The 15,737-nt window shown below is 38.0% G+C and overlaps 1 protein-coding gene across 2 annotated transcripts in view; it reads right to left on the bottom strand.

Annotated features, from left to right (window-relative positions):
• Positions 1-15,737, bottom strand: part of LOC125166204 (cadherin-12) — a 224,913-nt gene that overhangs the window by 21,887 nt on the left and 187,289 nt on the right. For both annotated transcript variants that reach the window (XM_047860015.1, XM_047860023.1), the window contains exon 7: positions 8,431-8,567. In XM_047860015.1, coding sequence (XP_047715971.1) covers positions 8,431-8,567 — 137 coding nt within the window. The remainder of the gene's footprint in view (positions 1-8,430; positions 8,568-15,737) is intronic.

Genomic DNA, 15,737 nt, shown 5'->3' with positions numbered 1-15,737 from the left:
CTCAGCTTCTGGCTAAGGCCGCAAGTCCTGGTTCTATCTGGACAGAGAATGTGCAGCTTGCTTCTGTGACTGTTGTGCTGGGCCCAACAGCATTCACAGGGGCAACAAATTAGATGAGTAAGTATTCTCCGCGGGCTGTGCCCTCACCATGGCCTTCTGGGATTCAGAACTCCTACTGGATCCCAACAGTTCTTACCATGGACTCCTGTAACCCAGACCAATCTGTGAGGGAGGGGGCTTAGGGCAGGAGGCACTAGGTGATAGGTCTCTTCCATTTTGGGGCTAGGTGTGAGATGAAAGTAGTAAGTGCTCTACCCACATGCACTGCAGCAGTGACACAACTGAGGAACATGGGGACAAGTGGTGGGCACTGGGAAAGAGAAAGTTGTTCTTACCCTCTTGACAAAGACTTGAGTTTTAACTTAGTTCTTTTGTAGAATAATTCTGAAAAAAAAAAACAAATAAAATGCACCTAAGCCATAGAGAAAGGAAGAAAAAGACAAGAGGAGAGGAGAGGAAAGGAGAGGAGAGGAGCAAAGCAGAAGGAAGAGAGAAGAGAAGAGGAGAGAGAAGGAGGAAAGAGAAGGAAGGGAAGGGAGGGGAAGGGCAGGGAAGGGCAGGAAAGGAAAGGAAAGGAAAGGAAAGGAAAGGAAAGGAAAGGAAAGGAAAGGAAAGGAAAGGAAAGATGACTTGTATTTCTTCCTGAATTGGTGTTTTTCCCATCTAAAGTTCCATTTATTCCCATGTCTGTTGATGCTGGTGGTTGCTAGAGGTCTGGGTGGAAGGATAGACAAGAATATTCATTCATGGTCTCTTTATGTAGACTGGGCTTCATTGCAATGCACATAGTGGCTAAAGTTCAAGGGCAAGTATTTTAAAAACAAAAGAAATCAGACAGAAACTCTTGCTTTTATGACCTAAGATGGTCACATAGAAATACACCTCCTCTATGTTAGTCAAGGCTGTCACTAATCCACTTCAAAATTCAAGGGAAAGGAAGATAGAACGCAATTCTTTTTCTTTTTTAAATTTCTTTAATGTTTACTTTATTAATTTTTGAGAGAGAGAGCAGGGAGGGGGAGAGAGCAGGCTCCACACCGCCAGCACAGAGCCTGAAGCAGAGCTTGAACCCACGAACCACGAGATCATGACCTGTGTGGAAATCAAAAGTTGGACACCCAACCAACTGCGCTACCCAGGTGTTCTGACAGAACCCAATTCTTTATGGAAGCAATGTCAGCCTCACTGTCAGAAGAACATATGAGAAGAGAAGGACACAGTATGCCCATTTTTGGAACTTATAATCAGAAATCTCTTTCAGAAATGGTTCACTAGTAACTAGCATTGTAACCTTTAATAAGTCCTAGGAAAACTAAATTTTATTTAATTTTTAGAAGTTTTTTATTTAAATTCCAGTTAGTTAACATATACTGCAATACTAAACCTAACCAAAGAGGTGAAAGATCTGTACTCTGAAAACTGTAAAACACTGATGAAACAAATTGCAAAGGACACAAAGAAATGGAAAAACATTCATGCTCATGGATGGGGAAAATATATTTTAAATTTAACAGGGAAATCAGAACTGATAGGAACGTAGGTCCCTGGTGCCATCCTCCTCGGTGTGGGGGGTTTTGCATAAAGGGGCAAAGAGAAGACCCTGGCTTTATCCACAGCTCTCTTCAATGTAGAATATCAGGATTCCACATAAGATTTCATCTGATGAAGTATCCTGATAATCTATCTACAAGTTTGAAAATTACAGATCTATCAATCCCCAGTTACAGGTGAGGAAACTTTGGTGTGATCTTGCCCTACATTTTCTTGTCAGAGTCAAGACTGGACTCCAAGTCCTCTCACTATGCTTTGCACTGTTTTATGATACAGGTCAGTGAACTCGAAGAATAAGAAGACACTGCCTGAGATCCGCCCATGTGTGTGATAATCACTTTCGAAGAGTAACACTTGGGCTGCTATCTAGCCACCATGCTGGGAGAAAGCCCAGTTCACATTCGAGGATCAAATTACAGTTATAATTTTTATACTAAATATTCAATAAATACTGGCCAAATAATAGAATATTTCCAGGAACCAGTGAGAAATGTAATTGAAAATATTTTGAAAACTGTAAAGGACTAACAAACACAAGTTTCCTAGTATGTTAAAATACACTGGAGCTATTAGGCTTCCTCATTTAAAAATGACATCTGCTTTGGGGCGCCTGGGTGGCTCAGCCAGCTAGGCGTCAGACTTCGGCTCAGGTCATGATCTCACATTTCGTGGGTTCAATCCCCGCATCGGGCTCTGTGCTGACAGCTCGGAGCCTGGAGCCTGCTTCGGATTCTGTTTCTCCCTCTCTCTCTGCTCCTCCCCCATTCATGCTCTCTCTCTCTCTCTCCTTCAAAAATAAACAAAAACGTTAAAAAAAATTTTAATGACATCTGCTTTGAATACCTACAGGGGTTAAAAATTCAATTTTGTGACTGTGCACTAAATTGCGACTACCATAATGTCAAGAACAAAATCTTAGCTTTCTGTGACAACAACAAAAACCTGAATGATAGTGCAAACTGAGCATGATACAGTGAATAAGTAACACAAGCTTTCTTTTTCTTTTCTCTTTAAATTAGTTCACTTTTAAATTACAAGATAAACGCTATCTAACAATAGCCCTGTTCAATTATAGTAGTATGATCTGCATCTATACCAAGCAATCCATCAAGCGGATTTAAATTACTTATATAAACCCATGCCAAAGTCAAATATTACTTGTCTGTTGGTGACAAAAACTGATTTCTAGGGGCGCCTGGGTGGCTCAGTCGGTTGGGCGTCCGACTTCGCCTCAGGTCATGATCTTGCGGTCTCTGAGTTCAAGCCCCGCATTGGGCTCTGTGCTGACAGCTCGGAGCCTGGAGCCTGCTTCGGATTCTGTGTCTTCCTCTCTCTCTGACCCTCCCCCACTCAAGCTCTGTCTCTGTCTCTCTCAAAAATAAATAAACATTAAAAAAATTAAAAAAAACATTTCTGAAGAAAAAGGAACCTTTAAAAACACAGCCAGTTTTTTTTCTTCCCAATGAACACACTAGAGAAAACCTATTATTAATTTTAAATATTTCCAATACCATAAAGCCCTTAGATATTCTAAATTCCTGGAGAGCAAGAGCTGAGTCATATTTGTCTTTAAGCCTCCAGAGTTTAACACAGAGCCTAGTACATTCTAGCAAATGAAATATATGAATGTCAAAAACAGACTACACTGAGAAGCAAAAGTGGGTTCAATACAACCAATAAACCAGGAAACTTCTGTGGATCATGACCCGCGAGCACCATGATTGTTGGTGTATTTTCCTTCACCTACGGCCAACAAGACTATAGATGTCATTTCACTTTATGTTCAACTCTCTATAATTTAAAAAATTCTTCTCAAGTGACTTTCTTTAATATGATCACAGAAAAATAAGTAAACATGGTGATTTTATACAAATAGTTAATAAATGTGAGTCGGTATATATCAAATTTCTGAAACATGCCAATTCACTACAGAACTGTAGGTAGATAGATAGACAGACCTAGGTAGATAGATAGACAGGTAGATAGAGATGATAGATAGATATGATGACAGATATGGTGATGATAGATAGATAGATAGCAAGACTAACAATAATTTCAATTTAATTATATGTATGTTGCAAATGTATAAATAAGTTTTTACTATTTTGTACTTATGCATATGAAAGTCACTATGACTAGTTTAACTAACACCTTACTTAAAATATAGCTAATAAAGCACAGGCAAGTGAGCAACTGTCCCTGTGGAATTCTGTTTTGCGGGGAGAGAGTCCAGGACTCCCATTATCTTTTGGTCACGACCCCAGGTGTGACAGGGGCTGCAAAGGAAATAACTCTGAGCCTCCATTTCCTACCACTCACAGTGTGGACCATAATCCTCATCTTCATTTAATGTATATCAAGCTACAAGACTTGTTTAGTTTATATTATTATTATTGCTTATTATTATTCTAGAAAAATTAGGTACTTTCTTCTCTTTTAGTCTAAGAACATAATTTCATGGCTAGCAACGTGGCATGCAGGCAGATGAATTCCTCAGAAAACTGTACCACAAAATCTATTTCTTTCTGTTTAAACAAATCTATTCTTTCTGTGTAGTAAGCTACACAGAAAGTAAGCTTTCTGTGTAGAAGCAGTTTGTAACTACTTCTAAACTTCAATATCCTTAAGAATAGACTTCATCTTGTTTTTCCCATAAACCACAACAAATCGTGTTTTGCATATAAATGACACTCTGGACAAGCTTATGACAACAGATGTATGAATTTGTGTTTAATCTGAATTATGGATAGTAATGCCAGAGGTTAATTTTTCTGTACATACAAAGATGATATCCTATGCATTATGTTGAAGTAAAATGAAGTTATAACAAAATAGCTTTATATGCCAAATAACCTCAAAAAAAGAATTACCCAGCAATTTGATCCCAACTCATAATGATATATTTACATACAAAATTTTCCCCAAATGACTTAGTGAGTCAATTCGCTGATACTTGAGCTGTTCCACAATAAATGCAAACAATCCATTGCCATCTGGATAAATATATGACTGAGAAGAGAATTGTCTCTGGTATCATTTGTTTATTTCGTAATTATATAAAATATGTTTTAGGGCTTTAATGTAGATATTTTAAATTATCTTTGTCTAATGATATTTGTTACAGCAACACCAAAAATATATTGGAAACATTTGTGTGTTGATAGTTTCTGATAATTTGAATGAAGTGAATTTTTGGAGCTTCTATCTTTTTTAAGATTCTCAAGAATTAGTATCATAAAAACAGCAAAGCAGTAAAGCATAAAAGAATTATTAGGAGTCTTATAAATTATTTGGACCTCCAACTATAGCAACACTGATTAATGACTGCTTTTTAATTAATTAAAGTTATTCAATCATTGTAACATTTCATCTTGCCTGAGATTTTATATGTAAGGGTCAGGCTGAAACATATGCTAGTTCAATGTGCAATAAGGTATACTTAACGTGTTTTTTTTCTTCTTGCCAGTACAATGTAAGCTATTTATTTCTCAGCCATTCACCATGATAATGGTTACCTGCTTAGCTGGTTAGTTTGATAAGTAAAAACAGCCTTATGCATTAGAATAGGAATACATTTTACTTTTAAACTCTGCAAACTCAAGCAAAATAAAGCCCACAATAAGCTATTCTTACTGTAAATCTTTAATTATCATGAGGTATGTGTTTAGTCTCTTTATTTTTCACATGACTGCATAGCATTTACCCCAGCAGACTTCCTTGAGGACTCTAAAATACAGTGGTCTATGAACAGATACTAGAACAGATCAGGGAGATACATATTTTAGAAATGATTATATATATGGATATATATGGACATATATACATATGTAGCATATATATACATACATATAGGTGTGTATATATATATGTATATACATATGTGTATATATATATATATATATATGTGTGTGTGTGTATTTATGTATTATGTGTCTAAATCCCAGTTCTACATATTTCCCAGTGAGGGCCAACATAAATAATGAGAATCTACTCATGAGGGTTTCCTAATTTGCATTTAAGTAAACTCTAGAGCCAGCATGTGCCCCAATCATGTCGATAGCTAAAATAAAATGAACTTCTCTAAATATGAAAAATCTAAAATTGAGAATCGGTGGTGCCTGCTTCACTGAGAAACCACAAACTCTCGTCTCATCTTCTACAAGTTGGAGCACAAGGCTCTGGCTGGAGGTGTCAGACGTGCTACTATCGTGCAATGATGATGTTTTCGTGGTCTACATAGCCACTGGGGAGAAAGAGACCTTCCAGAACTACAGAACAGGTGATTAATGAACTATCTGCAGACTTTCATCTTCAGTTAAGGTACAGAAGCCTACTAGTCCTACTTTGAAAAATATGCGCGTTTTGTGTGTGTGTGTGTGTGTGTGTGTATTAAGACGAAAGTCTCAGTAAGATTAGTTTTCTAATGAATGATCTTTGATTATGGGCAATATGTCTTTGCTAAATAAAAGTTATTTGAAGAAACTGTCTCTGCTTAGCTGTCACTTATTATGTATAAGCCATTAGAGTGAATGGTTCAGGAAGGTCTTATAGTCTATAACACAAACAATTCATTTTGACCACATTTGCTGAAGATCTTAAAGCTAAACTTTATTTTCTAACTACAGTATGATTAAGCTATCCCCCAAGACTCGATGAGTAACATAGATGAGAGCTGACATGAAAGAAATGATGAGTAACAAATGTAACTGTAATCGGATGTGGTATAGGAGGAGAAAAAAGATGCCAAGCCCGAAAGCAGTCTTCAGGAAAACACCCTAAAGAAAACAGGTGTCCTCCAAAAAGGGAAGACCAGCATTCTGATCTCTTGACGATATGTCTGCTCTAGCAGCTCTGGCAGCTGACTGGATGATCTGCTCTCAAAGCCTGAGAACAGAGGACATACTTTTGTAAGGAGATGGCAGGACAGAGAAATCACATGGTACAAGAGCAGCTTGTAAAACACCTGTTCAGCGTAACAAGGATGGGTGAGTTTCCTCAGGGTCAAGTGGGCAAACCGAAAGCTAAAATTGAGAAATCATGTTATAAACTCACCCAAGAAGACTGCCTTCTATGCAAGGGGGCCACGGAATTGAGGAGCCAGAAGATGTACCACTGAGTACTCATATCACGTTCCTATGCAGATGGGATGCCCAGAACCCGCACCGTCAGATAACTCAAAGTTCACTTAAGAAGACGATGTTTGGGCAGCAGCCTTTCCTGCCAGTCCATTTAGTCCTAGAAGCAGTGGCAGCCAATGGAGTATCATATCGGGCAGATAAGAGAGACTTGTGTGTTTCCCTCTCTCTTTTCCACTCTGACAGGCTGGAGAACGTGTACCCTACAAGCGAGGGGTCACAGTTCCAACTTACGGTGTCACTGAGTTCTGCACTTATCTATTGCCATGCCACAACAAATAACCCTAAAATGTAGTTGCTTGAAATAATTGCTGTTTTAGTCATTCTCACAACATTGTAAGAATCCGGGCAGGGCTGGTCTGGGTACATGTTCTGTTTCACACGGCATTGGTGGATGTTACACTGTGGTATTCAGCTAGTACACTTTCCAAGACAGTCTCACTCACATACTCAGCACCCTGGAAGGTATGATGGGAAGGTTGAGCTGAACTGGGATGGTCAACCTGACCACCCACATGTGACCACTCTAGAATGGTAGCCTCAGGGTAATCAGTTTTTTTTTTTTTTAATGTGACAGGTCAGTGTTCCAAGAAACAAGGTGGAAGCTGCATGTTCTTTTTTGTAAGTCTGACCTTTAATAATCAGAATAACCTAGAAGTAATGAAATCGGTTAAAGACATCATTAAGGCCTGAGAATAGGTGTCTAACTATTCTTGTTTAGTCACAATTGTTGAAGATAAACGAAACTGTTTGATATTTACACCCACTGAGTGGAGACTGAACAAAAAACCCCTCAACAGAAATATTCACATTCAGCTCTCCCCTGCACAGAAAAAGGAAAATTAGCTGCCAAAGTAGCAGATGAACAAAATAAAATAAGAAGGAAACAAAATGAAAGACACCCAGAAGGGATTTCCCCAAGCCTTTCACAAGACCAGAAGCAGATGACTGGGAGATGCACTTGTTTTGCAAACTACATGGAAAACCAAATGTCACCATTCCCCCGACTAATCTGTTACCTGGGAGCTGCGATAATATCCCAGGTTGTCCAGACAAACATATATGGCCCATGCCACTTTCAGTCTAGAGGATTGTCTTCCGGACCAAGCAGACACCAACACAAGGGATCCGTCCTAGCAATCCTATTGATTCTGAGGGATTCCTTAAAGAAAACCACTTATGGCTCCTGCATATTCCACAGTGACATTTATAAAAAAAAAATCACATTAAAATTACATTCTAGGAAAAAGAGAGAAGGAAGAGGGGTGATTTGAAGAATACTCTCTTCAGTTTGAGAAAATATTTCAGAATGGGCTATTTTGTGTGATAATGAATTCCTCCTGCCTGGCCTCTGAAGCTCCCAATATTGTATACAGGGGTCCGGCGTGGAAGAGAAGCTGGAAAGCTGGCAGATTTTTGCGGGCACAGCATTGAAAGGGATGAGGTCACACAATGAAATGCACTCACTGCTAGATATTCATGCAAGTCTGCAAACAGGGCTCATTGGCGGCTGTCACAATTTCTCCGGACTTACGCTACAAGGAAAAGGAACAGGTTTCTGAGTTTCCCCAGGAGACCACTCAGCTGTCAGTCCAAAAATGAAACACCTCAGCAGGGACTCGTTTAAGAGTGTTCAATCCAAAGAACTGCAGTATAACATTGATTCTGTCCAGGCCATACTTACTAACTTTACTCGCAATTATGGAGAAATTATACTGCGCGGTGCTTTCTCTGTCTAGTAATTCATTAGTGGCGATGGTTCCTTCAGTTCCATCTATTGTAAAGTAGCTGTCCCCATCACTCTTCCAATCTATGAAGTACCTGTATATAAAAAGAGTAGATGCAAATGTGCAATGATTACACATTAATCATAATGGCAGTCAGGCTAACTTGACACAGTTCCTTACTTTTCTCCCTGTAGCTATTACCCACCTTGCAATAAAGAAGAGTGTAAATGACAGCTTCTTTATTGCAAAGTCAGTATGCTCAAGGGGAAACTGGAAATAATGAAAGATTTAGTACTCCTGCTGTTCATATTATTTTAGGGTCTTGACACCTTGAAAGCTCAGCAGAGACGAAAATTCTAAAGCTGACCATGGGTTTCCTTAACCTGCTGAATATTAAAACTTTTCCAAGCAGTAAAAGATTCCTTAATGGTGGCTGCGGGAAGAACTGGGGGTGGGGGAAGCATCTGGATACAGCTACAAAGAACTTTGGCCAGAACAGAGGTAGAATCTTCATTTCCACAGATAGGGAAAAAATCATATTATGGAAACTAAGGGGCAATTTTGTAACTGACACTGTGGAATTTATAGAGAAGTATTTCCCTCAAATACATATAAAGGAGACACTGTTGTTTTATTACTCTATGTCAGTACAACTTTCTAAAACAAACAGTGAGCAATGTCCCTTTATCTTCTTTATTAGTTAACCTTTTGATAATAACAGATGTTACCTTCTTTATGTGAAGAAGCTGAACTAAAACATTCCAAGAAAATTAATTACAAAAAACAGAAATTGCAATTATATAAATCTTTATGCAGCAGATAGATAGAGTGAAAAGTCTTTTTCAAACACATATTTTCAATCATAGTAATAAGCATTTTGAAATCTTAGCATGTACCAGATAATGTTCTAAATGCTTACCTGTATTACCTTATTAAATCCCCACAAAAACCAAAAAAAAAAAAAAATAAGAATTATTCATCTCCCCACTTTGCCTATGAAGAAACTGAATCATCGAGATATTAAGGAATCTGCCTCAGTTCACATAGAAACTTTTAGAGCGGATATTTGACACACATCATCAATCTTTTCCATATAATTATCATTATGTAGTCTAACCAATTTTAAATCGAACTTTATGTGAAAGAGCTCTGCTCATCAAAAGGCTCAACGTGCAATATATTTATCACCATTACTCTGGCCTGGGAATCATGACTAGGTCAATACAAACAGACATCATCGAAGTGAGCCCATCTAAATCCCCAGGTCAAAGAATCCAGTTGTTCATTGTGGAGTTAGTTAAGCCATGCATTTCAAAGTAGAAAGCTATTGTTTTGACAAGTTGGTTATTTAAAACTGGGGCTAGAGGGGGCGCCTGGGTGGCTCAGTCGGGTAAGCATCCGAGTTCGGCTCAGGTCATGGTCTCACAGTCTGGGAGTTAGAGCCTCACACAGCCTCAGAGTCTGGAGCCTGCTTCAGCTTCTGTGTCTCTCTCTCTCTGCCCCTCCCCTGTTCATGCTCTGTCTCCCTCTCTCTCAAAAATAAAATAAAAACACTAAAAAAAATTAAACTGGGGTTAGTTTGCATCTCATTTCAGCACTAGACTAAAACCAATTGCTTTCATAGATGATATTTATGACTCTTAACTTGTTAATATTTGTTAGTAATTGCTAGGATCAGAGTATGGGCCATGCTGTTAGTCTGCCTTGGATACTTTCGTGGTTGATTTGAGGGGTGAGAAGGCATTGATGTCTCATGATTTCAATGTTGCATTCTGTCTCATAGGAATGCTCTCAGAAATGAGTATTACAGAAATAAATATATAAATGAACTTAAGGCACATTTACAGGTCAGAGAGGATAGAGTATAATAGAGCTATCTCCCTATCACATAATCTCCTTTTCTGAACAAGGAAGCATTTTCTCACAAAACCCCTTTCTAGTATCTTTATTCAATTGAGCATAAGGATAATTTAGAAGAAAATGGCTACTGAATCTCCTTAGTGACTATAGCATTTCTGGAGGAAATTGTTGGTGTAGAAAAACTGGGTCCGATTGTACAATTCACTAAATATTTTCTGAGTGCCTGCTATATACTAGACACTATACTAGAGTTGAGAAATACAGTAAAGCACAATGCCCACCAGTGAGAAGTCCAGTTGGGAGACACAGACAATTTCAGCGCCTGATAGGAAAGAGAACACACCAGGAGTGCAAGGAAAAGACACCCAGTTCAACACCCGTTGGTTCAGGCAAACTTTCCTTCACATGACGTTTGCTGACATTAGAAAGTGATACAGGAATCATTTGGGACAAGAGTGAGGTAGACAAAGTGAGGACAGGAGGAAAGGCATTTCAGGAGGCTGTGACAGCCATAGCAAAACCATGTTGTGTGTGTGTGTGGGGGGGAGCTAACTATAAGCTGCCGGGAATCATGAAAAAATATCTGAAAGGCACAATCATATGGAAAAAGTTCAAAGATTTAGGTCAAGGAGGGTGGTATAAAGTACACTGAGGAGGTGAGGCATGTTTCTATGGCTAATGAACATTATCAAGGGGGATAATTTGTAATCTGGTAGGGCCAGGGAGTTGATGGTAATTTCTTTTTTTTTAATGTTTTTATGTAAATTCCAGTTAACATACAGTGTAATATTAGTTTCAGGTGTACAATACAGCGATTCAACACTGCCCTACACCACCCAGGGCTCATCACAGTAAGTTCGCCCCTTAATCCCCATCACCGATTTCCCCTCCACCATCCACTCACCCACCTCCTCTCTGGTAACCATCTTTTTTTTTTTCTTTTGGTCAAGAGTCTGTTTTTTAGTTTCAAAATCCTTCCCCTCTGATACCTAGTCCCCTTGTCTTCTATTTGGAATACGATGTCCATTTAACAGTGTAACAGTGAGTGTTGTTGTAAAGATGAAATGAGACAAAATATGTGGGACTCAGCATAGAATCATGCATGTGTGTACATGTGTGTGTATCCCTTTTCTCTTTCCACATTACCGATTATTTCGTTTTACTTCCCAGATCTAAAAAAAAAAAAAAAAAGATTCCTTAACATAAAAACATATGCTTACTACAGGGACCAAGTTGTGACATTCACAGTCTTCAACTTTAAAATTCCTGAACCACAGAGCTCCCACACAGACCCCTGGGGTACAAACCATGAGCGCAAACATCCAGGCCCTAGTTCACACAGTGGTGTTTTTCGTTTGGCACTCATCCACTATTGTCTGGCGTCTAATTTTTAGCTCCGTCACCGTATTTTTTGGTGCCTCCTTTCTCCGGATGTTATCCTTTCTGGAAGCTTTTTGCCTCCTTCTGGAGTTCTACTGAAACTTATTTGAACATTTTCTACTCAGCTAAATATCTTCAGCATCTTCCCATAACTGATCAGGCTCCAAGACTGTAGGTCCTGTAGTACGTCCTGGCATCGTCCTGATGCCCTACCTTTGGGTGACTGACTGATCCCTGTGCCTGATTGGACAATAACCATGAGGCAACAACTACCATTTTAAATTGTGATGTTTTGCCCAATATAGCAAGTAAGAAATGACCCCCATCAATGAAGTGGAAATGGAGGTACTCCTACATTTCCTAGACATTTTCAGAGAAGACATGACCATGTCCTAAAATGTCTAGATTATTTTCAGGAGATACACCCTTCCAGAGTGTAGATCACATGTTTACTTTAGGTTTGCCACAGTCCACAGCCAATCTAAGGGTAGAAGGATATTCTAATCGCAACTGCTCACAACAGTATTACATGAACTGTCTAATTTGGCCTCACTTACCTATATAAATGAGAAAAGCCCTGAGATAGAGAATCTGAATCATGTTACCCTCATTTGGTAAGTAGATGAGATTTAAATTTTAAAAAAGGCGTTTATGATCTATATATAATGAAATAAATGTATAGTTCATATAAGTACGCAACCACCGTTGCTAAGAAACCTGTTTTCACAATTGAATAGAAATCAAAAATTAAAGCATTAACTTAATCTTTGCAGACCACTTGACAGGGTACAATTTTATTACTTTTCTGTAAATGAGTTTTCAGAAATGCCTTAAAAAGTTTTCTTCTCTCCATTAGGTAAGCATTCTCCTTAAAATTGTGTCTTTTAATTTGCCTAATAACTTTCTCACGGTTAATGGAAAAGCTAAATTCTCAAACACATTTTGTAAAAAGTCCTTGATGGTCCAGAGTTACTCTAAAAGTATTACATCTCATTCTTTAAGCAATAAAGATGTAGGAGTAATGGTTCAGGTCAAGGTAGAAAATTTTCTTTTGTTAATATGATAATAACCAGAATCTTTTCATTCTGTCTTAGTCACTGTTTTGTTTTGTTTTGTTTTGTTTCATTTTTTTTGAGGAAGATAATTAAATGAAAGTAAATTCAATTTATTTTCACAAACATTTTATTGAGAACCTAAGGCACATACGACAACACTTAGGTTATAGTCGCTTCATCAAGAATCACAATTAATTTTTTTTCTTAGAAATCCCAACATTTCTCTCAAACTTTGTTACATCTTAGTTGTTAGTTTCCTATTAATCCCTTTTAGTTTTGTTTTGCTTTGTTTTTTCTAATCCTCTTCTTCATTCTAACTTTCCCCTTAGGAAAATTAAACCTTATATCATAGACAGTATAGAGAGCTTCTCTTGTTGTTTGCTGTGAAATGAAACATTTTTATGAAATTATAATTATTTGGGGCACCTGGGTGGCTCAGTCGATTGAGCGTCCGACTTTGGCTCAGGTCATGATCTCACACTCCATGAGTTCGAGCCCCGCGTCAGGCTCTGTGCTGACAGCTCGGAGCCTGGAGCCTGCTTCAGAATCTGTGTCTCCCTCTCTTTCTCTGCCTCTCCCCTGCTCATGCTCTGTCTCTCTCTGTCTCAAAAATAAATAAAAACACTAAATTTTTTTTTAAAAAATAAATAAAATTATAATCATTTAATAAAGTCATAAATCTACTGTCTTTAAATTTTCCACTTGGAGGCACATAATATGTTTATAAATACATCCTTAAAGAAAGAGAAATAACATCATAATCCACATTTTTATTAAAATTAGAGTTGTTATATTTTAATTTCCCTCCAGGTTGCTTAAGAGTTTCTTAGTTTTTTATCGCTCATCATCAGGGAAATACAAATCGAAACCACAATGAGATACCACCTCACACCTGTCAGAATGGCTAAAATTAACAATTCAGAGAACAACAGCTGTTGACGAGGATGCAGCGAAAGGAGGACCCTCTCACTCATTTTGAAAAAGTGACATGTGGTGGGGTGCCTGGGTGGCTCAGTCAGTTGAGCATCTGACTTTGGCTCAAGATATGATCTTGCAGTCTGTGAGTTCGAGTCCCACGTGGGGCTCTGTGCTGACAGCTCAGAGCCTGGAGCCTGCTTCGGATTCTGTGTCTCCCTCTCTCTCTGTACCTCCCCTGCTCAGACTCTGTCTCTCTGTCTCTCAAAAATAAATAAACATTAAAAAAATAAATAGTCACATGTGGTCTTCTGACTGTGCATCAGATTTTTATGTATCTAAATGCCAACTTTATCTGTCCCTAGAGTTTTATACCCAGAAACTCAGAAGCAGCTCGCACTAGTGGGAAAAAAGGAAAGGTTAGGCAAATATTGATTCAGTTTGGGTTCTGCCATTAAGAGCTTCAGTATTAAACAGAACTTTCAGTTTCTCATGTATTACAAAATATGGACAGCACTATCTGACTAAATAAGGAAGGAATGTGATCATGCCTTTGCCCATGTTTCTCCCTGTGAAGCCTTAGCAAATCCCTCCAGGCAGATTTATTGCTTCTTTATTATAAAATTCTATCTTCTTACCTCTTTTATCTAATTTATCTATTTTAATTGGTGTTAACAGTCTCTCTCCAATGAGAATAGTGAAATAATTGCATTTTGCTTTGTTGTTACAGTAAGTTTCTATAGAATACTCAGAAATCATCACCATATTTACTGTTCTATCCATAATATCTTGTATGTATGAGTTCCATTATGTTATAAAACACCTGACTGTTGTTAATAATAGTCTGATGATATTTCAAGCATGGAATTACTTCATGTGTATCTTTGAATATTCAAACATTAATTCTGAAACCCTTTTCAGGTACCTTCAACTTAACTACTTCCTTGAACTGAATCAAATGCTTGTTGATGCAAGTCACAGTTGGAATTATTTACTCTCTAGTGGCTGTGGCCAAATGTCTCTGCACTACAGACATTCTAACTAGAGTAATTTACCATTTGACACCCAAATATAGACATCGTATTTAAAAGACGGCTTTTATTTCCCTTTTTTCTGATAACAAAGCTTCATCTCCTCTTTGCAGTTTGTTTACTCTTTAGCTCCTTTACATTCTGAAAATTACTCACATTCTCTTAACTCATCACTAGTCTTATAATATTTTCTAGGGAGAGGTTTTTATATCTATGATATATTTAAAGTAACTGATCCTTTGTTAGCAAGGATGTGGAGAAAAGGGAACCCTTGTGCACTGCTGGTGGGAATGCAAACTGGTGCAGCCACTGTGGAAAACAGAATGGAGGTTCCTCAAAAAATAAAAAGAGAACTACCCCATGACCCAGCAACTGCACTACTAGGGATTTATCCAAAGGACACAAAGATGCTAATTCGAAGGGGCACATGCACTCCAATGTTTATAGCTGCACTATCTACAGTAGCCAAAGTATGCAAAGAGCCCAAATGTCCATCGATGGATGAATGCATAAAGAAGATGTGGTGTGTGTGTGTGGGGGGGGGGGGTGTAATGCAAAATTACTCAGTGATCAAAAAGAAAGAAATCTTACCATTTGCAACAACATGGTTGGGACTAGAGTGTACTAAGTAAAGTACTAAGTAAAAGTGTGCTAAGTAAAATAAGTAAGTCAGAGAAAGACAAATATCATGTGATTTCACTCATATGTGGAATTTATGAAACAAAACAGATGAACATAGGGGAAGGGGAGCAAAACTAAGATAAAAAGAGAAAGGTAGACAAACCATAAGAGACTCATAAATACAGAGAACAGACTAAAGGTGGCTGGTGGGGTATTCGGTGGGGGGTGGGCTAAATGGGCGATGGGCATTAAGGAAGGCACTTGCTGGGATGAACATTGGGTATTATATGTAAGTTATGAATTACTAAATTACACTATATGTCAACTAACTTGGATTTAAATAAAACTTATGAAAATAATAAAATAAAGAAACTGATCTTTAAAAATCAAAATAATATGAAA

Source organism: Prionailurus viverrinus, chromosome A1, assembly GCF_022837055.1.
Source record: "Prionailurus viverrinus isolate Anna chromosome A1, UM_Priviv_1.0, whole genome shotgun sequence".
Taxonomy (NCBI): domain Eukaryota; kingdom Metazoa; phylum Chordata; class Mammalia; order Carnivora; family Felidae; genus Prionailurus; species Prionailurus viverrinus.
The sequence above is the reverse complement of the archived record's forward strand: the minus strand, read 5'-3'. Positions and strand labels throughout refer to the sequence as shown.